The 26506-nt window shown below is 38.6% G+C and overlaps 2 protein-coding genes across 5 annotated transcripts; one reads left to right on the top strand and one right to left on the bottom strand.

The window, feature by feature from the left end:
* Positions 1-2278: 2278 nt before the first annotated feature.
* On the bottom strand, positions 2279-10393 carry LOC113129390 (kynurenine--oxoglutarate transaminase 3). Of its 4 annotated transcripts, none has more exons than XM_026305350.1 (14): positions 10309-10393; positions 8479-8585; positions 7785-7846; positions 7058-7202; positions 6650-6799; positions 6488-6574; positions 4648-4770; positions 4431-4551; positions 3779-3855; positions 3604-3693; positions 3320-3506; positions 2874-2947; positions 2688-2774; positions 2279-2601 (listed from the first exon to the last, which is right to left on the bottom strand). In XM_026305350.1, exons 2-14 carry the CDS (start codon positions 8566-8568, stop codon positions 2545-2547), a joined length of 1350 nt encoding a protein of 449 aa, XP_026161135.1. In that variant the 5' UTR covers positions 8569-8585; positions 10309-10393; the 3' UTR covers positions 2279-2544. The 4 variants fall into 4 exon arrangements, with proteins under 4 accessions (XP_026161135.1, XP_026161136.1, XP_026161137.1 ...); XM_026305351.2 differs by having other exon boundaries at positions 10215-10352; XM_026305352.2 differs by having other exon boundaries at positions 10265-10346.
* A 3255-nt stretch (positions 10394-13648) lies between these two features.
* On the top strand, positions 13649-25964 carry lrrc8c (leucine rich repeat containing 8 VRAC subunit C). The gene is made up of 3 exons (XM_026305442.2): positions 13649-13833; positions 19816-19958; positions 22689-25964. The coding sequence occupies exons 2-3, from the start codon at positions 19821-19823 to the stop codon at positions 24924-24926; spliced, it is 2376 nt and encodes a 791-aa protein (XP_026161227.1). The 5' UTR covers positions 13649-13833; positions 19816-19820; the 3' UTR covers positions 24927-25964.
* The last annotated feature ends 542 nt before the right edge of the window (positions 25965-26506 follow it).

Here is a 26506-nt window from a genome sequence, read left to right as displayed (position 1 = left end):
CGCTAACTCCCCTCACCGAACAGCTCTCTCTCACCCTCCCTCTCTTCCCTCCACACACACTTCTTCCCTCCTCCCTGACCCATCTCCCTCTAGCTCACCCTACCGACTCCCCAAAGAACACCCTGAACAAGACAACAACCTATAGTCATTACAGCACCTTCAGATCTCCCACCCTGCAACCCCCGCCACATCTCCCGACGTTGTATGACATTTTGATCAAGTAAACAAATGTAACAGAACATTGTTAGCACATATTAGCACATGAGAACAATCATCAGAGGTCGCTCATTCAATTCTTTTGCAATTCAACACTATAACCTGCGTCATTACGCAGCCTCCAAAATGAGACGTGACTTATGTCACTACATGTGTCTCTCTCGCCTCTGTAAAAGTTCTTTGTTCATTGCACCCCTCAGTTCGGGGTCCCCCTATCGGCCTGGCGCACTTCCGTTGTGTTCTCTCTTTTGCAGCGTTTCTGTTTTGCAGCGTTTCTCTTTTGCAGCGTTTCTCTTTTGCAGCGCGTTTGCCCTTGTCGGCCACCGTAAATTTAACATGAAGGAGTGAAACACCTGTGTGGGTGTTAAAAGTCTTAAAGACCAGCTCCTGGAAATGTTTTGTGCTGAACTCAGACAGTTTGTATCTCCATACATAATGCAGCCTAATAAATATACACAATAAGTGTCTAGGTATTTGACCCTTGGAGTATTAGCCCATTGAAAAAAAAAAAAAAACGAAAGGAAGACTTCTTAAACAAAGATCACTAGAACATCACATCATAAGGAGAGTCAATATTAAAATCAGTCTCAACGGGTCAGCAATGTGGGTGACATATTGAGTTAAGCACTAGGTTAGTTTCCTGTTGTTCAGGACTATTAGCAAAGTCTAATATGTTTCCACACCACTGATTTGTGTATGCCAACAACATTGATGTCGTAGAAAAACTAAAAAGCATAAATATTGTCCAAACGAATTTAGCGTTAACCTAGATCAACTGAAAGTTTATGGTGACATAAAATCCTATCTTTTACGCAATTATCTACTTTAATAAACAAAGATGAAACACAGTAATGAGATGTTAGGGAGTGCTTCAGTCAGACGGATGATTAATCCTACATTTTGACATCTCACCTGTTGCTAACGTTAATCCTGTTTACTATAGACTAATCGACATTTTACGATACACTAACAACAACAAAAATACACAGTTAATTCATACACATTCTTGATACAGTAATCGAGACTTCTCTGTGTTCGACGCAGTGAATTGTTGCACATTGTTAGCTACTGTTAGCTAACATTACGGTTAGCGCTAAAAGCAGCTACCTTACCTGACTTCACTTGGTAGTAGTACACACAGGACGAGGACCACACTCGATATTTAAATATGCCTCCGCCGCTTACGTTTTGTGAACAACAGTGTCACGTGGCTGATACATGTAAAATTAACACATCTTGTTTTGTCTGCATCAAACTCAACTCCCCGACCCCCATGTATAAAGCTGTGCACTCACTCGCACTTCTTCAAAGGCGATTCGCAACCACACTTCACGGAGCATCGTTTAACATACTAAAAAAAAAAACACAATGGCATGTTTAAAAGGTAAGTAATTTTTTTTTATTACGAAACAAAATTACTCCACAAACCAAGTGGAAAATTTGTGTGGAATATTTCTGTAATATTAAATAGAAAAAACATGGCTTCTACCTTAGAGTTGTATTATTCCAAATAAAGAGAACAAAAGTAAAATGGAAAATTTACACAATATATATCGTACCAAATATCATATTTAAAGATTAGCAGATATCAGTAACACATGGGATTTTTGTTGAGAGGGCACAACACAAATCAAAGCATTCTGGTGAAAACTGGAGGTTTAGTTTGCAAATCAAACTAATTATACAATTATTGTAGTATTGATACACTTATTAGGCAAATACCATATCCATAAATCCAAATTTTCTAAATATCTCTGAATTTTAATTGGATTAAAAAACTCTATTGAATTTGTCAAACCTTTAAGTAAGTTTGTAAGTGCTGCTTTTTTACTGATGAAGTTAAAAAAAACAAAGATAATGGCATGTGTAATTTTCATTTCATTATTTTAGTTTTTCTTAAGGCCATTTTATCATGGTTTACAATATCAAAATATTATTTTGCCCTATTTTCTTGCAACATCATACTTTTGAATGTCTGAGTATTGGGGCATTGACATAGTAGCATGCAAGCAATGAGTAAAGGGGGATAGGTGTAAGAAAAACAATAGCATGAAACAACAAACTCAGTACAGTCAATAGCATTTATTGTTTTCAGGTCATTTTAATCCTTTTGACTTGGGATCTTATTTAAAACACGACATTGATCGAAGTATTGGAGCAGCTGAAAGAAGAAGAAGAAGGCAGGTCCAAATATGGCGACACCATAACCATTTTACTAATACCAGTTGACTAATTTCCATGTTGTGCGCAGTGCTCCAGTCAAGTCCCACTCCTTCAGTTTGACCAGTTTTCCTCCACCCTGAAACTGTGTTGAAGTTTCCAGCCCCATTAAATCTTTCTCCAGTTTTTCAAGATGTTCTCTGCTGCATCCAGAGTACTATCTTGCTGTTAATAGAAAGGCAATTTTCTATAGTCAGTAGATGATTTTAGATGTGCTGTTTTTGCTTTGTAACAGACAGTTCTCTATTTACCTTAATGAAGCAAAGGCGAATATATTTCTCAAACTGCTTTTTGGACTCATCTCCAACAAATGCTGTGACTGGGATAGCTGCCAGTTTCTGTGGTATAGATTAACAGAGTAAGAAGACCAGTAGAAAGGTTGCTGCAATGTGAGTGCAAGAATGTTATAAGTAAACGCAGTAGAGTAATTCATTTACCTTTTCTTTAATCATCCACTTCACAAACTTGTAATCATAGGCTTCATCATCAGTCATATGTGACAGGTCCTGATCTAAAATGAACAGAGGCAAAAAAATATTCAGTAGTATTCACCAGTATTTTTGGTGCCTAACCCTAATTTCAAATTGGTAAAATAAAAAGGATTTTAGCATTCCAAGTTTCTAAATTTATCATAATGATAATCGCCATCTTATATTTTCAGAAGTAAATTATTTGTAAATATTAAGGGTATATCCAAGAACAAATGTGTTTGATTGATGTTAATGTGCGTCCTCCCTTTCTTGTTTCTGTATCATTACTGATATTACTAGTGTTTAGTGTTAGAATGAAAAAAAAAAAAAAAAACTAATAGTATACATGTCCACAGTAATTGCAATTGCAAATAACACCAGTGTAAATTTACGAGTGATGTGCAGTAACTCACTGAGAGATGTGACGTCCACTAGCATGAAGTACCCTCCCTCTGGGATGACAGGAATCATACCAGCCTCCTGCATGATGGCAGCCATGCGGTCTCTCTTGCCCTCAAGCTCTTCTGCCAATGAGGAGAAGTAGCATTCAGGCTTACCCATCAGCTCAACATTCTGGAGCAAACCTTGTGCCACAGCCTCCTGAAGAGAAACAGACATGCTTCAGAACAGCAGTAAAACCAGATGTTTTTAATGTAATTCATGTAGCCCTGAGTATGAAAAGCTTTTGCAGACTTGCCTGTAAAGGTGTCGGGCAGGTGTACAGAGTATTCTGCATGACCGTCTGAAGATGCTTTATCAAGTGCTCAGGTCCTATTGACCAGCCAAGCTAAAGAAAAAACTTCTATTACATAATGCACATGAATTAATTGTTGAATATTAGAAATTGTGTTATAAATCCACTGATTCCTCACCTTCCATCCAGTAACGCTAAATGTTTTTCCAGCGCTGCCGATAGTGATGGTCCTTTCCCACATTCCAGGCAGAGTGGCTACAAAGAAAAGCTATTTTAAAACTCTGAAAATTGAAATGTATGTCTAAATAAGGCTAGAGTGCTATTTATCCTTTAGGTGTAAGACCAGTATCAATATTTTATGAAGAAGACAAGAAGACAATGTCACATCAAAAACTGAATTTTTTGTATTAACTGCTTGTGTGTACAAAATCAGGGTAGGGTGAGGCAGTGTCAGGCCACAACCATACTAATTTTAATAACTAGATTGAAATCAATTTATTGTAATATAATGTTCACGTAGGTAAGGTTAAAGTATATTTTTAGTATGTTACAAATGCATATCTTAGGTAAACTGTAGATTTATTTTTTGTCCAGTTAGTGACTGAGGTAGCTTAAAAAGCCAGCTACTTTGGTGGAATGTATCTGGCTGAGGTTAGCATGTTAACAACTAGCTAGTATGTGCCCAGTTATCTTGACAACACAAATGCATTTTGCTGTGCCACCTTCTAGTGAGACTGGAATTAAAAATCAAGTGTCATGGCATGAGTTTTCTATTCCTGTAGATGGAGGAGAGTCTATTAAATACAAAATATGTTGAGTTAAAACCATACCGATTTTTATGTGCTGTTGTCTCTTATAGACAAGCCATTCATAAACCTCATCACTGAAGCATAGAGTGTCATGTTTAATACAGAGGTCAGCAATCATCTGCAGCTCATCTCTGGTGAAAACCTGCAGAAAAAGGGCAGGAACTATTGAAAGCACTAATTTTTTACATTTTTTATCATTTCTCAAACAAACTGAGTGATGACTGCGATCTCTACTTACCTTCCCAATAGGATTGTTGGGTGTGTTCATGATGATGGCCTTTGTCTTAGAGGTGAACTTACTGGAAAGCTCATCTGGATCAAGAAACCAGTCAGCACTTGTGATTGTCTTCTTTCCTGACTTCTAAAATATTGCAGAACATATTTTGTGTCGTAAGCCCTAAAATACACTGATCCTTTTCAGCAGTAAGCAAACTAAATGCTGTACTAGTATTGTTCAAAATAATAGCAGTACAATGTGACTAACCAGAATAATCCGGGTTTTTAGTATATTTTTTATTGCTACATGGCAAACAAGTTACCAGTAGGTGCAGTAGATTCTCAGAAAACAAACAAGACCCAGCATTCATGATATGCACGCTCTTAAGGCTGTGCAATTGGGCAATTAATTGAAAGGGGTGTGTTAAAAAAAATAGCAGTGTGGCATTCAATCAGTGAGGTCATCAATTTTGAGAAAAAACAGGTGTGAATCAGGTGGCCCCTATTTAAGGATGAAGCCAGCACTTCTTGAACATGCATTTGAAAGCCTGAGGAAAATGGGTCATTCAAGACATTGTTCAGAAGAACAGCGTACTTTGATTAAAAAATTGATTGGAGAGGGGAAAACCTATAAAGAGGTGCAAAAAATTATAGGCTGTTCAGCTAAAATGATCTCCAATGTCTTGAAATGGAGGGCAAAACCAGAGAGACGTGGAAGAAAATGGAAGACAACCATCAAAATGGATCGAAGAATATCCAGAATGACAAAGGCTCAGCCAATGATCACCTCCAGGGTGATCAAAGACAGTCTGGAGTTACCTGTAAGTACTGTGACAGTTAGAAGACGTCCGTGTGAAGCTAATCTATTTTCAAGAATCCCCTGCAAAGTCCCTCTGTTTAAAAAAAGGTATGTGCAGAAGAGGTTACAATTTGCCAAAGAACACATCAACTGGCCTAAAGAGAAATGGAGGAACATTTTGTGGACTGATGAGAGTAAAATTGTTCTTTTTGGGTCCAAGGGCCATAGAGTTTGTGAGACGACCCCCAAACTCTGAATTCAAGCCACAGTACACAGTGAAGACAGTGAAGCATGGTGGTGCAAGCATCATGATATGGGTATGTTTCTCCTACTATGGTGTTGGGCCTATTTATCACATACCAGGGATCATGGATCAGTTTGCATATGTCAAAATACTTGAAGAGGTCATGTTGTCTTATGCTGAAGAGGACATGCCCTTGAAATGGTTGTTTCAACAAGACAATGACCCCAAACACACTAGTAAACGAGCAAAGTCTTGGTTCCAAACCAACAAAATTAATGTTATGGTGTGGCCAGCCCAATCCCCGGACCTTAATCCAATCGAGAACTTGTGGGGTGATATCAAAAATGTTGTTTCTGAAGCAAAACCAAGAAATGTAAATGAATTGTGGAATGTTGTTAAAGAATAACAGCTGAAAGGTGCCACAAGTTGGTTGACTCCATGCCACACAGATGTGAAGTAGTTATAAAAAACTGTGGTCATACAACTAAATATTAGTTTAGTGATTCACAGGATTGCTAAATCCTAGAAACAAAAACGTTTGTACAAAATAGTTTTGGATTGGTGCAGTCAACAGCAGACACTGCTATTTTTTTGAACACACCCCTTTCAACTAATTGCCCAATTGCACAGCCTTAAGAGCGTGCATATCATGAATGCTGGGTCTTGCTTGTTTGTTGGTAACTTGTTTGCCATGTAGCAATAATAAATATACTAAAAACCTGGATTATTCTGGTTAGTCACATTGTACTGCTATTATTTTGAACAATACTGTATATATAACATGTATGTCAAACATGAGCACCATCATAATGAACTTACAAGGCGTAACGGAATCAACACAGGCTTGGCTCCTGCCATTTGTACCATTGGTACATAGCAATCAAAGAAAGGTTCTATGATGATGACCTGGTTGAAGAAACAAACAAATGTAGTTGAATATAAACATCTTTCTATGACCCAGTAAAAAAGGAATGTCCTTACCTCGTCTCCCTCATCCACCAGTGCTTGGATGGTACTGAATAAGGAACCATAACCTCCTACTGTGACCAAGATTTCTTTGAAGTGGTCAATCTGACGTCCATAAATTTTCCCATAAACCTGAGAAAGGGCCTTCACCAGAGATGGATGACCCTTTAAAATCAACACAAGACAGCATTGAGAAATAAAACAGTACATATAGTGAAATGTGAAATTTGATTGAATTAAATGTCAGTGTTTACCTCATGAAGGTACCAATAAATAATAATCTTACATGTTCATTAAATGTCACACTATGCAGAATTAATGACTTTAATCCTAGTCTCAATCTTTATAACCAGGAATCAAAATGAATTCACTTTTTTTCGTAATCTACCATAAATCACTGTTACTACAGTGAACCAGTCTTACAAAGCCCCTGGTGTACTGGTTCATCTTGTCCACTGATGCAGCCTTTGCTAGTGCTTCCTTGATATAAGATGGTGGAGAGATGTCTGGAAATCCTTGGCCCAGATTAACAATGGAAGGGTCTGCTGCCACTGAAGTAAAAGCCACCCTAAATTGACAAAGAAGCAAACCAGAACGAGGTTCACAGAGTGGTTCTGACCAAAGGACAAAGAGTGACACAGCCACAAAATATTTTCAAAATTAATCCACACAGGCTCTAATCTGCATGTTATGCAGGGATTGGGCCATGATACGTTGAAAACCTTAAAAACACTACAAAAACAATACAACCATATGATGCTAGGGTTTAATATCAACTTTAACTAACAGCTACTTTTTTTTCTTGCAAGCACATTTGACCATGTCTTGGTAACAATATAATGACCGGGATCTGATGTTATCAATAGAATGATAATAAGTCTCCCCAGCTTCCTTTAAATTGTATAAATGAATGAATAAACGACAGAATTAAAACTAAATATTTCTTAGCATAAATCATAAAATGCTACTGTGTTCTAGATCTTACTTGGCAGACTCACTTTGCTCTTGTCTAACCTTACAAATCTGGCTAACTTGTAATGGCAAAAATGGAAACTTGATCAGAGGTCAATGGAAACTTGATCAGAGGTCTGAGAACAGAAATAATGTCTTGCTATGACATTAAAGCACAATGTTTTATTCCTCCACTTACCAGACATTTTTGTCGAGTCCCTCAATTCTTTTTGAATGAGTGTGCCGTGACATCATTATATGCTTTAAAAAACAAAAAAAATGATGTCATTCTCTAACTGAACATCTTTTTACTTTCTCAGTCACATTATAATACTTCACAACTTAACAGCTACCAGGAGGCCATAAGGGAAATACAGGGTGCTCAGCCACAATACCACCTGTCTAATATTGTCTGGGTCACCCTCATGCTGCCAGAACATCTCTGACCTTCAGAACTTGTCTTCTGGCATCCAACATCAAAACAGTAGCAGTAGATCCTGAAAGTTCTGTAAGTTGTGAGCTGTAGGTTGGGGCCTCTCCCCACCCCAAGATGCTCTGAATGTGCTCTAACCATTATAGTTTGGCTCTTGTTGGAGTTGCCCAGATCCTCACTTGCTCATTTCCCCTGCTTCCATCACATAAACATCAAGATGGCTCACTGCTTAATATATCCCACCTCTTGACAGGTGGCATTGTAACAATATAAGTGTTATTCACCTTATCTGACAGTAATTTTATTGTTGTGGTTAATCAGTGTAAATCAAATGTATTATCTGGCAATACATTAACAAAACTGTGCTTGTCTGTTTTATGCAAAGTCCTGTCAGCCAGTTAATTACCAAGCAAACATTAGGCAGAGAAGCAGAATTCAGAGATTTTTGAGGTGTACTTACCTGTGAAGTAAAAAACCTTCTTTTGCTGTTTACATTAACTGAATGATATGCCAACCTGGAATGATTCAGGACTTGTCGTGCTATGTTCATGCTGCACAACGAGAAAACTGAAAAACACAATGAAAATGATTTGACTTTATAACTCTTCTCTGTCACACTTGTTAATGATTAATTCTTAGATAGTGAGTCTGGAAATGTAAGAAGCATAAGACCACCTGAAAAAGATGAGATAGTAAGAGAGTGATTGTTGAAAACAATAACACTTGCTATTAAAAGAACAACTACTGCATAGATGCACTATTTTTGCCTTAGCTGTGGGGACTAATTCCATGGCTTCATACCCAATTGAATGTGTTACATGACAGAAAATGAATCAGTAAAGAGAATAACAGATTAACTATTTAGGTCATTTAATTTTGCAAATTATAGAGCCTCAAAGATAACGTTTTACGTACTTACCTTTGGTTATGGAAAAACGTTACATAGCTATTTTCAGTAATTCATAGTAATTAAGCAGCAACAGCAGATGGCGACAATGTGCCAACAGTCTGTCCAGCTCCAGCTACATGTAGCGCTTTCCTGACAATAGCAATGGCAGTAGTTACTCATAGATTAAACACTACTGGGGACTATTCCCACTTTCTGATATACTGTCGCCATTTATTTATTTATTTATTTTTACTGAAAAGGCCCAAGGAAAGATGCATGTTGTTAAGAGTTTGGTGTTAGCTAACGCTAGTGTTTCAGATCTACTAGCGACTGCTTTATCTGGTGACCGCATGATACACTTCAGGGCAAAATTAAATACACAGGGCTATCAAGTCTCACGCATTCACCCTAAGTGTCACGCAATTCAACCAGTTCACACGCTCTCACGTCATACCCCCGATTTGTCCGGTTGAGAATCCCAACACCAATATGCATTTCATATGTAATTTATGGACAGCAAATGAAGTGCCGCAAATTCTGTGACTACCTACGGTACAGTTGTAATTACGCAGGAGTTCGAACACTATTCACGCTCTTTTAGTTTGGAAGTGGATTGACGGTCTCTGTGAAGGAAGGTGACGTAAGTGACTTTACAATGAAGAGACAGTGTCATCCAGTGGCAGTTAAGGAGTGGAATTGGAGACCACTAATTTACATGATGAGAAGCCTCTATCGATGTGAAAGGTTGAAGTTGTCTGACACACTTGCCATGATGCCTGAGCAGGAACAAACACCTAAACATGTCGCTGATTCTCCCGGAGTGTAGCATACACTAGGATCATCAGATAGGACTAAACTAATCTGCTCATTTATACCTATAGGCTGCCCTCCCACATTACCTAGCAACGTATGCCACACATCATGTCCATGTTAGTTCTCGTGTTTTTGGAATGAGAAGAGTTATTCACTGTTACATCATAAACCTGTAGCTCAAACAGTAGGCTAGGTATTTTCCTTTTGCTCGTCTCCTCTTTTTTTTTTAACTGCGATAGTCTCGTCCACTTAACCCAGATGGTTATGGTTGGAGAGGGACATGAAAGACAAAAAATAATTATTTTCGCGAAGAAAGCTGCGGCTTCTCCTCGAGACCCTCAAGAGTTGCCGTAGCTACGGGAAACACACGGCGTCATCATATATGACGAGGGCACCAGTGTATCCGATGCACCAGACAGCAAATTCTGGCTAGCTGTAGCTAATTCTAGCGAATTTAGTTGTGACTTGTAAGCGGACTGACTGTCCCGTTTTACCTTTAGTTTCAATGGTGACATCTGCCACCGGTCTTTTTCGAAACACGTACCATGTAGTGAAAGACGCCACTATAAGTGAGCCAGCACAACTTACTTATCGACACACAGTGTAGCTACTGCCCAACGAGAGCTTCAGCCTGCTGGGAGAGAGGTCAGAGTTTGTCCTGCTGCCTTTACTGGTATCGGAAATTAGCATGTTAAAACTTGTAATTGATGTTATTTGTAAGGGTACAGACAATGGAGAAAAACCGGCAAAACAAGTGGTTCATTGGTTGTTTTGTCATAGTAAAAAGGAGTAGGTAGGCATTAAGTTTCCAAATTAGTTTGTATTATTGGTATTTCCTCCACAGCTGATGTCAGATTTAATATATATGACGTAACCGTTTATTTTGTCATCTTTTAACTCGTTACAATAATACATTTGTGAAGTTTCGCTGTTTAGACCAAGTCGAAGTCAACACCACCTACTGAGAAAGTACCTCAAAATGAATACATTGTTTCCTCTTGGTACTACCCAGCGGTCATGGGCTTTCTAGATGGGACTCTGAAGGCAGCATTGGCCCGGGGCTGGGTGGACCATTTGGTTAGGGATGTTCACTAATGTTTTGCAGTTTTAAAAAATATGATTTAGATAAGTAATCTTCCATGTTAATTGCTTATTGTGCGTGTGTTTGTGTTTTAACCAGGTGCAGTTTCTCATCTTATTCCAACTGCAATATCAAACCCAAGTAAGTGTGGACGTGTCTGTCAAGTCAAGCAGACTGCAAGATGAAGCAAATCACGTGGGCAGAATCCATTCTGGTACTAGATAACTTCCAATGTTGTTGTAATGACAAACACCCCTTGCATTTTTTATGCATTTTTGTGTTTGTGTGTTTTTGTTTGGTATTTTCCCCAGAATCTGAAGATAGCCTTTATTTCATCAACTATGACTAAAATACAATTTGTACAAAATTTTTTATCAGCTTCTTTTGAATAGTTATATCAGAAAGACAATTGTGGCATAGTTTATGAAGATGCACTGTATGCAAAAGAAAATGTTCTTAATCTCTGTTTCGTTTTATAAATTGTTGGTGTGAACTTGAAGTTCTTTTATAATGAGTTTGGGTATAAACATTGTTGTAATATTCAACAATGTCAGATTATTTTGACATATTGTCAGGAGGGTATTTCAGATTTTTGCAAAGTGGACCATACTGAAAGTTTTATCCCTGTACACCATCACAATAATATTCATACAGGCGCTTACATAAGCAACATAGGCAACAGCATCCTGTACCCTGACATTTTAAGAGTTCAAAACATTTCTTTACAGGACAGTAACCTGCAATCAGTAGAGTCCCATAATGTTATCTATTTTTTTTTTTTTTTGTTTTTGTTTTTTTGATAAGGGACAACTATTTCTAAGTGCAGTTACTAAACGGTCCAGTTTGAGAAATATGCAAACAAAAGATACCCTTTTTGAAAAGAATGGTGTGCTGCCACTCTTAGAGGACAGTACCATCATTACACCAGTGTAAACTGAAGAACTGTTTACCTACCTGCCCAACTAAGTACAGACGTTTAGGGAGTAAGTAGTATAAAAGTATAAAAGGAATGGGCCAAATATTGAACATGTCTCACTACAGCACATTACAGCTGAACAGAATAACAAAGATCAGCCTACAAATTAACCATAAAGTAAGCCTCTCTGGAGCATTTTGAGAATTCAGAAAATTAACTTTATTGCATTGTGTGAGCATTTACTTCTGATTAAAGTACATGTATTGTGTGCTGGTACAGTGGAGAGTGGTTCACTGAGTTACTGCTCCTCAACATGAGGATCTGTATTGCATCAGGGTGCATCTGTACTACATCACATTTAAAGTGGTACGGGATGTTATTAAGGAGACGTAAAGCAAAATACAATTTCCCAACAGCAATCTAACATTTTACATTAATAATACAATAGGGCCGCACTATCTTTCTGTCTAGTGGGATATAGAGGAAATCTTCAAATCCCAGCCTTTGTAATAGCTGTTAGTGTGATCGTCCCAAACAGCTGTAAAAGCAGACAGTGTTCAAAATACCTTGAAAGCCTTCCTGCAGAGGGAGCCGATGTGGAAAGTGTAAGGAGCAAGTAATTCCCAACATTATATAAAACCTATTTAGGAGATGGCAATATCAGCCATATCAACTATATGGCACCAGTGAAAGGTAGTCTAATTACATTTACTCAAGTACTGTACATAAGCACTTGAATTTTCCTGACTACCTGCATTTGCTGCTATTTTATTCTTTGCTTCTCTACATATCCAATAAAAATGTTTTGCTTTTTACTCGGCTACATTTATTTCACAGGCACTGGTTTTCTGGTTTTGATATTGAAAATTTGTTTGAGTATATTAAAGACATTGTATGAGTGTTGTATGAGTTGTTTGCACCAAAGAGTGATTTTCATCTCAGAAGGTTTTATTCAATTAAAATATTTCCCCAAAAGGGCAAAATGTAAAGAAAGTTTTGAATAAAAAATAAAAACAAATGTGTCTATTTGAATAGATGATCTGCATGAGGAGCACGATTTACAGGTTAATACTGTAATGTAGTTCACATAAGTAGGTAATCTGAACATTTCCACCTTACGTCCACCACTGGATGTTGATGTAACAAACAGAAGAAATACTCAAAAATACCACAAAGACTGTTTGAAATAAAAGTCCTGCATTCCAAATCTGACTTAAGAAAAGTAAGTAAAAAAAATACAAAATAGAGTCAGAATATTGTATGTTATTCCTAAATGGGATATTATATGTTATATAATAAATTTGATTATTATTGTTATTAGTATTATTGAACCATTATTTTATTTTAGTTATTGGATAGTAATCATTGTTATTGTGCAGATTAACTACTTACTAAACTGATCAAATAAAAGCACTGGTATAAAACAATACTTTCCCGCAAATGATAGTGGATTAGAGCTACATATAAAGAGCTCAGAACTGTGCTTTAGTAAATACATAGTATGAATTCACTTATGAACTCTTCACTTTACTTATGAAATTTATAATAATATGGCAACCCTGGATAGCAGGAATAAGCAGTAGATAATGGATGGATGGATAGGGGCACCGTTTCTGTGCAGAATAAACCCTTCTACTTTTGATACATGGTGATGACAATACTTTTAGCATTTTGAATAAAAGAATTTGACCTACATTGTTGGACTGGTGCATGTTAATGGATGTGAGTAAACTTTTCACCTGAACTTGTCAAGATTATTTAGTTCATCAGGATAAAAAGGCAAAACAAGATATCATAAATTATGCAGCTTCAATGCTGCTGCCGCTGCTACAGCTGTTGTTGTTTTTGGGAGAGTTGCTGCTGTTTTGTCCACACCCCACCCACCCCCCTCCGGCTGTCTCATGAGCACACATCACAAAGAGCAAAGTGACTGCCTGGGTTTCTTCCGAAGTCCACGCCCCTGTGGCTGGCGGTACATGTCTGCATGGTCTGGCCCAGGATCCGGAGAGGTTGGCGGACACAAAACAAAGAGACCCGAGCGCCACATGATCTCAACACCTCATCGCATGAAAGGCGACCACTTAGATCCGCAAGTCCAGGACTCACCGAAAACAAGGTAATCCACCACTGTGATAGCTTTATACAGTAGGATACACAGCATTTTACAGTGTATATGTGTGAGTGAAATTATGTAATCCGCAGTCGGCACAGCGTTTCAAGTAGTTCGAGCTGAGGGTATACCGTTGCTTTACCTGGTTATGTAATTGATAATATGCGTTAGTATGTGTCTAAGAGTCTTTGACGCCGCGTTTAATTCTCAGTTATGGAAAAGTGCGCCCTCGAAATTTACCCTCATAAATCTTAAGGTCGGACTCAAGCTCTAACACTGACTTGATGATGATTTGTGCGGACCGCTGGATGAATCACCTCTCTTCAGGCTGTATAAGCACTTTTTTTCAGGAGCTCTACTGTAAAGTCTATAAAAGTGCGCCTTATTGAAAACACCCAAGATGATTTCTTTGTTCCTGCAATGCGGGTAGTTTTTTTCCACATCCTTAACCAGACAGAAGTTTTGTATGCCAGGGGCTGGGTGTGTTCCAAACAAGTCTGTTTTTAGATAGCTGGGATTCAGACAAATTTCCTGTTGGGACGGGACAAGGATATGACCTGGTCAGCTCAACTGAATGACTGACGCATCCACTGGAGACACAAGCTCCCTCTCCTTTCTCTTATTATTTATTTTGTTTCTTGAATTCACTCTATATTTGAAAAAAGTAACGGCGTTGTACATCCATCCATCCATCCATTTCCTGTACCCGCTTAGTCCTTAACCAGGCTCACGGGGATCTGCTGGAGCCTATCCCAGCTCTCTTTCGGGTGGAAGGCAGGGGTACACCCTGGACAGGTCACCAGTCCATCACAGGAGCATTGTACATATTACAATAAAACAACTTGTTTTTCTACGGATCGTTTTTGGTGTCCAGCCATGTAAACAGATTTGATTAGAGAAATGTTCCCTGGGGTTCCTGTCCTGGCCTTAAAGAGACACTCCACCTATTTTGAGTATGAACTTAAGTTGATGTTGTAGTTAGGGGTAATTCGTTCAGCTCAGAATAAGAAGCCTGCATTTAAAATCAGAGGTGTGTGATTTAAAAGAAGTTGGCATATAGGAAGAGGAAGGCTCTATAATGAAAGACAATTCAGGTTTGCGTTATGGGAAATGTGGGCTCTAGTGTTTTTGGAGATTTACTAAAAGTTGACTATTTGACCTTTTGGATTTTGATGTCCTTTTAAAGAACTATGTCTTGTGGGTTTCCCTTTTTTATGGGAGCACAATATTAAATTCAATTCAATTCAATTCAATTCAATTTTATTTGTATAGCGCCAAATCACAATACAAATCATCTCAAGGCACTTTACAAAAACTAAAACTAAAAACCCAGCAATTCCCTTATGAGCAAGCACTTGGCGACAGTGGAGAGGAAAAAACTCCCTTTAACGGAAGAAAAAAAAACCTCCAGCAGAACCGGGCTCAGTTTGGGCGGGCATCTGCCTCGACCGGTTGGGGTGAGTGGATAGAGCAGAGAGAAAAGAACAGCAACAATAAACAACAAATAGACACTGCAAGGTGGTGGGGCCAGTAACTGCACATCAGCGATAAACAGCTCCAGGACCAGGGACACCTGCAGAAGGTACAGAGAGAACAGAGAGAGAGGGAGAGAGCACAAACTAGGGGAGAGAGAGAGCACAAGGTTAGTAACATTCAATGGTGGAATATACATGAGGTGGGAGGAGAGAAGAGAGAGGAGGGGAAGGGAAGGGGGGGGTTAGGGTAGGGGAGCTCAGTGCACCGATGGTCCTCGGGCAGTCTAGGCCTATAGCAGCATAACTAACTAAGGGATGGTTCAGGGTTGCCTGAAGCCAGCCCTAACTATATGCTTTGTCAAAGAGGAAGGTTTTAAGTCTAGCCTTAAAAGTACAGAGAGTGTCTGCCTCCTGAACCCAGGCTGAGAGCTGGTTCCACAGGAGAGGAGCTTGATAGCTAAAGGCTCTGCCTCCCATTCTGCTTTTGAGAACTCTGGGAACCACAAGTAGGCCTGCACTCTGAGAGCGAAGTGGTCTATTGGGATAATATGGTACTATGAGGTCTTTAAGGTATGAAGGAGCTTGATTATGAAGGGATTTGTATGTGAGAAGAAGGATTTTAAATTCTATTCTATATTAAATGGATGGAGTACTGCTTTAAAACCATGAAGGATTTTGTTTGAGGTACCTCAACACTAAAATATTCTTTTCCCTACCCTGCAGTTCTGTACAATTCATCAGAACACTACTGTAAGCAGTATTGATAATCTGTTTACGCTAAAAAAATGTTGTAATACCACAATACAAAAATATTCTGGTACAAATAAAAGATCTGTATGTTAAAGATAGTAACAGTATAAGTACATTATTAAACTGGAAAGCTATCTTAAGTATGTTAGAATACTAGTGCAAGATTATTTTTACTGTCATATAACTAGCATTTTAATGTTGGAGCTAGTTGAGGTGCAGCCAGTTTGAACTACTTTATAAAGTTGAACTTATCTTTTCTGAAAGAAGTTCCCAACCCCTTCACCATTGATCAGTATTAAAACTACTGGCTAAAAGGTCATGAACATATATACATTTCAGAAAAAGGCTAAGTACTAGGAGCCTTACTTTTTTTTTTGTTTTTTTGTTTTGTTTTTGGTAATCACCCTGAACCGGGCACAATCTATGCTGCAGTTTTCCTCATCACTCCTTGTCTCGCCCCTAATAAAAATATACTGACTTTAAACTAAATTAAGTTATCACTGCGCAAGATAACAATCACCTACACTACAGGCGCTAAAGAGCTCTATTGAGGGTTTTCCACTAGCACTACTTGGCTCTACTCGACTTCACTCCAGTCTGTTTTTTGGGTTTTCCATTAGGGGATAGTACCCGGTACCAGGTACTTTTTTAATACCTCCTTGGCTGAGGTTTCAAGCGAGCCAAGCCGATACTAAAATATGACATCAACAGACTGGGGGCCACTGATTGGCCAGGGAGTGACGTCACTAAAAGAGTCATGAGCGCGACGTCCAGTCCTGGGGCGACCTTGTCCAACATAAAAATCAAACCCACCATTTATTTTCAACAGTGTTCTGTCTCACTGCCTGCAGCCTTCTCTGGTTCTCTTCTTTTGCCTTGAGTGTGACAAAAAGCCACAGACCGGTGGTATCATCACCTCGATGTCCTCCATTGTTTATGTGCTTGTGTCAAGTATAAATGAGGTCGCAGCAGTTTTGTGCCGCCGTGCCCACTTTGAGATGGTATTCAATTGTGATGGAGAATGACCAAAACTGAGTAGAGCCAAGTAGTGCTACAACTTTATAATGGAAAAGGCCCATATGTTAGGACACAACTTAAGTGTGAGTGGGAATCTTTGTTAATTCCTGTTATGATGTTTGGTGTGGAAATATCTTAATCTGCAATGGAAGTGAAGCTGTAAAAGAACTGAAGAGAAGTAACGAGCACTTGAAATGTAGAGGAAAATAAGTAGCATAAAGTAGAAATGTCATGTAGTCAAAATTGTACTCATGGGCAGTATATGGCTACAGGTACTTAGTTACTGTATCATGTACTCTCACCTATATATAGGCAATGTTTCTTTAGCGCAAAGATAGGTAAAATAAGATTATTTTACATTTAAAAAGCATTTTTCACTGAACAAAATTCAATTGAAATGTTTGAGCTAAGTTAGATTTTTTTGTTGTTGTTGTTGTTATTTGTACTTCTGTGGAACCGATCATTTAGACAGCTGGTTGTAAACATCACCTGAGTGGCTACTCTCCATCCTTCCTGTTGTTATGACAGTGGAATGGAAAAATCGATGAAGACATTTTGTGTGAAGTACTTCTTGAACTATTAAAGATAAGCTCTATCTAGAAGCCCATAGGCTTTTAGCACCCAATTCAACAATACCTTACAGCTAAACCCATTAATAATAGACTACAGTTTGTACTCAGCTGTTGACAGCAACTGTCTCTTTGGCATTGTGGAGCTGCTGATGGTAAAACACCCCTATGACCCCATGGCCCCATGACCATTGTTCAGTATACCTGTTTAGACTTTTACACACATAGATGATATTTTTCATTTTTGTATTTTTTTACTACACCAGCACATTAAATACATCCGACAGTCATTGTTATAGAGGCACATTGAGATGTTGCACTAAAAAATCAGTGTCCATATTATAATTTTCATTGATTAAGTCTTTGGAGAGACACTGCATCCCAATGATTGGCAGACTGATATTGGAAACAGGATACTGGTAGCTGTAATAAGCACTTTACAGAAGGTGGGCAGAGGGAGCAGAAAGCAGCCTAAGCGATTGACCAGTCTTTTTTACACCTGTCAGAGTGGTTTTTAAGAGATTAATAACTTGAAGACTGTTCTGTGTGCAAGAGATCTGGTTTAATTCGGACTCGTTAGTCGTCATCTGTTTTTTTTTTTTTTTTTGTGTGAGGCCACTTCATAAACAAGTGGGCTTCTTGGGCTATGAAGTCATTGTCCAAACACTTTTCGCAACCTCTACAAAATGAGTCACTTATTTAGGGGCTGCTGACTTTTAAATAATTCGATTTGTAATGTATGTTTATATAGTGTTAAAGCAAGTGGGGTCATCAATTTGGGGAAATATGCTGTATTTACTGGGTTCTGTTTTTCACTGAGCTCATACTAAAGAGAACAAGGTAAAACAGTTCAGGATTCATAGTAGCCCCTCTGGAGAGTGGTAAAGGCAGACTGGCTTTTTGAGTGAGGATTTATCATCATCAAGGCCATGTTAAGACAGACTTCCGCTGAGAAAACCCAGCTCTTCTCAATCTTTTGAAATGGGGAAGTGCATTATGTGGTGCCGACCGGCACAACAAGGAACTCTGCCAAAATCACACAGTGTTGTGAAGAAAAAAAAGCTGGATGTGGTCCAACTTTTTCTGCAAGGCAACATGGAATCATCCAGCAAGGTGATCACATACCTTAACGCTCACGTTCCTGGTGATTACCTTGTATTGTCAACTCCGTCTTTCTGCTGTGTACCTCACGATTGTCACATCCAAAGGTAAAACAACTGCGGCAACGATAACTCTCCAGAGACATCACTGTGTAATGTTAGGGTGGTATCTATTAATCTTACAATATATAAATCCATTCTCAAATCATGAAACAACACAACACTCCCAGTGCATCCCCTTGCATTGTTTCAACACAGGGCGAATGTCCTGTGTGAATCCAACCTTCAAACAAGAGGCAACCATGCTAGCACCTCTGTGACAAGAGGTGACGAACCTCTGTTAGCAATCAGGCACAATGGAGCCAAATAACAATGACAACATGCAGACAGTGACGATGCTAATATACATCCTAACAATGATGGTAGTGCTGATTGTGTTCATCATCTCAGTTTAGCATGTGTCATGTATATAGTACAGCTGAGACTGATGGGATTTTTTGGGATTGTGTTTTTTTTTTTTTTGTAAAAAGCCAATTTGTGAGATACATTAAAAGTCAACACCCAAATGTGACCCCTCTGTTTTTCTGGACGACCCTGCATTGTTGTACCAGGGACCTCTGCTTTGACGCCTTCTACTCTGGGACCCCCTGCACTGACAGAATGGCTCCATTCAAATTAATGAGAAGGGTGTGTTTTTTTCAAACAGGACTATTAGTTTAAATGCAGAATGACACAGCTATGCTGGTGATGCTGTGGGACTTTAAGCTAAATGTTAACAGCATGATAACATGTTGATACTCCGAAGGTATTAAGGACATTTACCATTTCAGTATGACAGGAATGTGATTTTTTTTGTGTAGGTAAATTGAAAAATTTCCATCCACCCTGAGGGAATGAATGGAAACTGAAAACTTGGTGTACAAACTTGTGTTGGTACTGATGTGAATCTATAAAGTGAAATATCCTTTATTGCGTGAATTTATACATGCCATTGTTTCATTTCCCTATGGCCAAATAAATTTTCCCATTGTATGGACTCAAGGTCATGTGGGCTAATTTACTTTTCTTTTGTATCAGGCACCATGATTCCTGTGATGGAATTCCGGCAGTTCTCTGAACAGCAGCCAGCGTTCAGAGTCCTGAAGCCGTGGTGGGATGTGTTCACCGACTACCTGTCTGTAGTCATGCTCATGATTGGTGTCTTTGGATGTACTCTTCAGGTCAGTAACAATGCCTCAAACTGACATCTGGACAATCATTGCCTTTATCTAATGGAATGTAGTTCCACATTAATCATCTCTTTGCAAGTGCAGAGGAAATGTACCTAATGCACGCTGATGTAACATGAGACATGAACTATAATATGTTTACAAGATAAAAGCAGTCGCTCTAGGATTTTTTTTTTAATATAAAATCTAGAGTAACTGAATCCACTAGGGCACGCCTGGAGGCTCACTGATGGAACATTATTGCTCTGGCTCCTATGGAACCAGCTCTGAACCACTCCTTTACAGCTGCTTTTACAACCTGGACTGTGTGGAGCAAAAGAAGCATTCAAGCCTTCGGGTATTTACTAGTGGAAACATTCACCCACCCAGGCCCTTTTTAGTAAAAACAAGATTCCACACGCCTGTGGTCTGATGTTTGACTTCTCTCTCTGTGTGGAAGTGGGGTGTTTTTGGCTGCTGTAACACTCTATACTGTAAACTTTTAGAAATTATACCAAACATTTTTCTAAAAACTGTTAACAGGATATTTATCAGAAAGGGAGCAGCCATTGTTCCCTACTCTCACTATAACTATGTTTGGACATGAGCTAATAGTTGGTAAACTGAGTGGACAATTATTTAGCCAAGTTTACTTTATAAATCTGAGTATTAATAACATGCTGTGTGGTGGAGTTACTTTATTGTAGACTTAATAGTTCCTACATGTAGATTTTGAGAAAAAAATTCAGGGAGCTACATAGGTTGTTCAGGTCTGCATATCAGCTCTTTAGAGACCTCAGCAGACATGACTGCATTTTGATCTGATATGTCCACAGCACAACTGCACTGCCCTCACTATAGTTATTATATTTCGTATTCCACCCTTTGTTTGCAAGTAAATGCGGCGATAGTTTCAGATCATGTTATAATGTAATACGCCGAATTATCAGGCAGCTAAAGAGCCTGCACAAAATGTCTTCCCTCCAGGCCTGCCACCACAGAATTAAAGTGCCCATTTCCTGTTATTAGCATCACACAGTGAAGCAACTTTTCCCATTATTTAGATTACGAGTAAATACCAAAGGCATTTGTGCTAATACCAACTTGTGGTAAATATTCAGCATATTTTCTAGGTTACTCAAAGGAATTGAATTACACAGATAACCAGAGTTTTATATAAACTGTAATAATGTGGTTACTGTAAAACCTTGTATATAGGCATCAAGTTCAAATTCAAGTAACTTTATTTACAATAAGAACTCCTGGAACAGTTCTCAGATAAAAGTAGAGGGAGCGGCAGTTGCAAAGACGAAGCAAACTGAATGAAAAAGATTTCAGAATAAAATGTAGATTTATGAACCATTATGGTTATTAAGTCAATGTGAAGTTTATGAGTGCTTTTAATTTGATGATTCTTCCCAGTGTGCAGTGTGTATTGGGGTGTTTAATATTTGTATTGCAATTGGGCTGTTGGCTCAGAGTGTCTTTCTGCAGCCTGGATGTCTGTGGCATGTAGGAGAAACCGTCTAGAGGTTATTAGGCATATCTAGATAAAACTAATGGAGTCCAGTAGGGATTCCGGATCCATTAAAAAGTAAAGCTGGCAGAATAATTTGGCTTTTATTCCACTTGCACAATGTGCAAAACCACTGTTGTCGAAAGCACTATACTCTTGAAATGCAGTAATGACAATAAACTTAATTTTTATCATCAAAGACATCAAATCCAAAATGAAATCCAAAAATCCCAAGCAACTGCCTTTCATAAGATGTACTACAAGAATACTGTAGTATCTACACAGTGCACAGCATGCACATGCTACACTGACCCCTCACAGTTGAGTTTTGAGTTCGTAGCTTGGTCAAGATAATCTTATTAACTGAAGTTCCTAGAAAAATTGATTTTTGGTATTTATGAATCAATCCAGAATAGTCAAAAATAATACTTGATGCTTATCTTGAAACTTGCTTTTCTTTATCACCCATCTCTAATACATGGCCAGAAACTCAGCAAAACAGATTTCTCTGTTGGCACTGATTCTAAAAACAGCCCTGAGTGAAAAAACTGCAAGGAGCTGGGTTGTTGGGGTTGTCTTGTTTTTTTTTTTTTTTTCAAATTAAAAGCACTCATAGACTTCACATTGAAATACAATGTGAGGAATTTGAGTAACAGATATATTTCAAGGCTTATCATAAACCTAAACACAACACAGAGGGTTACAAAACCATCAGTAAGGTTTTTACTATTCCAAAAGTTATCAGGGCAGTAATTATCTTTCACTGTGATGATTGCAAGGCAAATGGTAGCAACGCTGCATTAAATGTTAGAAAGTAATGCACCAGGAATGCATGCCTGGACATATTTCAATAGCCTTGCCGAATAAACCCCAAAAACTGTAACCTCAAAAGCTGTTAGGGTTTCTGAGCTGTCTTAAGGAAACAAACGATTAACGTGGCTGAATTTTCATCAAGCAGCAATTGCTTGTTGAACACTTGCGATAAGTCAGAAAGGTTTGCTAAGTTGCAGCTTTGCCTTTTATTTTGCAGCCTACTTCACATTTGTGTGTTTCTTTACACTGGTATAATGTCACACTTTAAAATCTCTTAATCAGGGGTCAGCTGACTGACATTGTAGTTTGTCAGTTGCAGTGCTGATGATGGTAACTGGGACTAATGTTGTGTCTGAATGTCCTTTTTTAAGCTATTTTACAAAATGGTCTTGTTTTTTTACATTTCATTTTAGGTAATGCAAGACAAGATCATATGCCTTCCTCAGAGAATATCGTCCTCGGAGAACACAAGTCAAGCAGAACTGAAGTCACTGTTACATCTGCAAACCAATATTTCAGCTGCACCCAAAGAAATGAGAGGCCTGAAAACCAATCTGGATATTCAACAGTACAGTTTCATCAATCAGATGTGTTATGAGAAGGCTCTACATTGGTATGCCAAATACTTTCCCTATTTGGTTCTCATACACACTTTAGTTTTCATGGTATGCAGCAACTTTTGGTTCAAATTTCCTGGCTCGAGCTCTAAAATAGAGCATTTTGTCTCAATGCTTGGCAAGTGCTTTGACTCTCCCTGGACCACACGAGCTTTGTCAGAGGTGTCAGGAGAAAATCCTGAAGATAAGGAACATAGAAATAGTTCTTCTGACATTGCTTTGTCTCCTGGAGAAGGCAGATTGGAGAAGACACAGTCTCTCCGGTCCATCCCGGAAAAGCTTGTAGTTGACAAACCATCAGCAAGTGTTCTTGACAAAAAAGAGGGTGAACAAGCTAAAGCTCTTTTTGAAAAGGTAAAAAAGTTCCGCTTGCATGTTGAAGAAGGAGACATCCTCTACCTTATGTATGTTCGCCAGACAGTGTTCAAGGTGTTTAAATTCCTCCTAATCATTGCCTATAATAGTTCTCTAGTGAATAAAGTGCGGAACAGAGTACGTTGTGAAGTTCAGATCCAGGACATGACAGGCTATAAAGAGTTTGAATGTAACCACACAATGGCTCATCTGTTTTCTAAGCTTTCTTACTGTTACCTGTGCTTAGTGGCTGTCTATGGATTAACATGCCTTTATACTCTATACTGGCTGTTTTACCGCTCACTGAAGGAATACTCCTTTGAGTATGTGCGACAGGAAACGGGTATTAATGACATCCCAGATGTTAAGAATGACTTTGCTTTCATGCTGCATATGATTGATCAGTATGACCCGCTATATTCGAAGAGATTTGCAGTTTTTCTGTCTGAGGTCAGTGAGAACAAACTAAAACAGCTCAACCTTAACCACGAGTGGACTGCAGAGAAATTGCGTCAAAGAGTCCAGACTAATGCCAACAACAGACTGGAACTTCAACTCTTCATGCTTCCTGGATTACCTGACACTGTCTTTGAGTTGACAGAGCTGCAGTCACTCAAGCTAGAGATCATCAACAATGTCACCATCCCTGCCTCTATCTCTCAGTTGGAAGACCTTCAGGAGCTGTCTCTTTACCAATGCTCTTTAAAGCTGCACACATCAGCTACCTCCTTCCTCAAAGAAAACCTGAAAGTGCTTCGTGTGAAGTTCGATGAAAACAGGGAACTTCCAAACTGGATGTACGGTCTTCGCAACTTAGAGGAGCTCTATCTGGTGGGATCATTTAGCACTGATGCCTCTAAGAATATAGTTCTTGAGTCACTGCGGGAGATGAAGTGTTTAAAAACTCTGTCCCTTAAGAGCAATTTGACCAAGATACCCCAGTCAATAGTGGATGTTTCCAGCCACCTGCAGCGGTTGTACTTACACAATGATGGCACCAAGCTAGTAATGCTCAACAACCTGAAAAAGATGACCAATCTGATTGAGCTGGAGCTTGTGCGTTGTGATCTGGAACGCATCCCACATGCAATCTTCAGTCTGACAAATCTGCAAGAGCTTGACCTGAAGGAGAATAATATTCGCTCAATAGAGGAGATTATCAGCTTCCAGCATCTTCGAAAACTCACTTGCCTCAAACTTTGGTATAATGGCATCATGTACATCCCAGAGCATATCAAAAAGCTTGGCAGCCTAGAGCGCCTCTACTTCAGCCACAACAAGATTGAGATATTGCCTTCTCACCTGTTCTTATGCAACAAGCTGCGCTACTTGGACCTGTCCAACAATGACATCCGATTCATCCCTCCTGAAATTGGAGTCCTTCAGAGTCTACAGTATTTCTCTGTGACCTGTAACAAAATCGAAAATTTACCAGATGAGCTCTTCTTTTGCAAAAAGCTCAAAACACTAAAGCTTGGCAAGAACTCGCTGTCCATACTCTCACCAAAAATTTCCTACCTAGCTCTACTGACATACTTGGAGCTCAAAGGCAACCACTTTGAGCTCCTGCCACAGGAGCTTGGTTACTGTCGTGCTTTGAAGCGCAGTGGCCTTATAGTGGAAGAAACACTGTTTGAAACTTTGCCTTCAGATGTCAGGGACCAAATGAAGGCTGAGTGAGAAGCCTTATTGTAGCCACAGTGCCTGCTATTCTATCCATCAATTCAGAGATTTTGTTTTGTATTAAGTTGTTACCATACTTAAGGATGGCATTACTGTTAAATATTTTTGTAAAGGGCTGTTTCTCCAGTTTCCTTGATGGAAGGAAATACTTATTCATATTTTGTCACATAGAATGTGGCTCTACAGCTGTGCTTATTCCGTTGTTATTGGGTTTTGACATATTTTCTGACCCTAGATGCTTCTTAGAGGACCATTTTGGTAAATACACAAATACAACATTTTGCTTTCTTGCTGGCAGTTAGATGAGAATATAGATACTGCAGGCATTTGGCGTAGCTTAGCAAAAAAGACCCGAAACAAGAGGAAACGGTTTGCCTTGCTCTGTTCACAGATTCAAAATGCAGCACCATTGAAGCTAAGTAAATAATACCAAGAGCTGGTTTGTTTAAGCCAGATAGTTACAAGTTGTGGTTTTATGGGAAGTTACATGTTGAACTATATTTTGTCCTGATGCATTGGGTTATTCGGGCTTCTTAATTAGTAAGCCCTAATTCATAAGGATAAATAATAAGACATTTCTAAGCAGCACCTAGGCAGACTTTTCAAATCACTGAACATAGCCAAGCCATAGTTAGCTGATTTTTTTTTTTTACTGTCTGTTAGTCATAGTTTTATATCTAGCATACTAGCAGGGGTATCAATCCTCTCACCTAATGCTCTCCAAGAAAGTTAATAAGCTAACAATTCAATCAAAACATTTCTTTCACTGCTACATACAATAATTTGATCACTGAATGTAAATCTGAAGACCTCACATATGTTTAGGCTAAGAGCCTAATGCTGTACTGTATATATTTTATGGTGCCCTTATAAAGTCCTTTATATCTTATAGAGACTGTTAGTTAATATGGACCGCAGCAGGGGAAATGCAAAAAGAAATATATTAGTAAAGTACATATAGTACCTTGGCTGAACAATTCTGTATTATAAAAAGATGGCATTGTAAAGTGTAATAAACTTAAGGACTATGTCATACTGATGTTTTGTTTTATTCTTTTTTACTTCACTAGAAATATGTGCTATTACATAAAAGAATTTTCATTTTATTGACCAATTGGCGTTAGATCAGAGTTTCTGAAAGTCCAAACAGTATCTAAGATCAAAAACAAAAGTACCAAATTAGAGAGAAAAAATAAAGTTGAGGATAAAAAGGTTTTAAAAAGAAATGGAAAAACGGTCAACAACATAGAAACACAGTGTATTAATTTACAAAAACTATTTAAACATGGGAAACCTGGTTCTGTCAAATCCATTGTATAAATTTTATTGCATTTTTAAAGGGACAGTATTCATGTATCACCCTCATTGTAAATGCACAACACAACATTCAACAACAAAGCTAGTGGAAATTTAGGGCTGAGGACACACTAGATCATTTTGAAATCTTTACTAAGGGGAGCCCACAGGCATGTCTACAGAAAATTGTGTGATCAAACAGGACTTGGTTGTGCACATCTTTTCATAGTCGGCCCTATTGTGGTAACGTTACGTCTTGCGCAGTACATTAAAAGGACACC

The sequence above is a fragment of the Mastacembelus armatus genome, chromosome 4 (assembly GCF_900324485.2).
Source record: "Mastacembelus armatus chromosome 4, fMasArm1.2, whole genome shotgun sequence".
NCBI lineage: Eukaryota > Metazoa > Chordata > Actinopteri > Synbranchiformes > Mastacembelidae > Mastacembelus > Mastacembelus armatus.
This window is presented reverse-complemented; position numbering and strand designations above follow the sequence as displayed.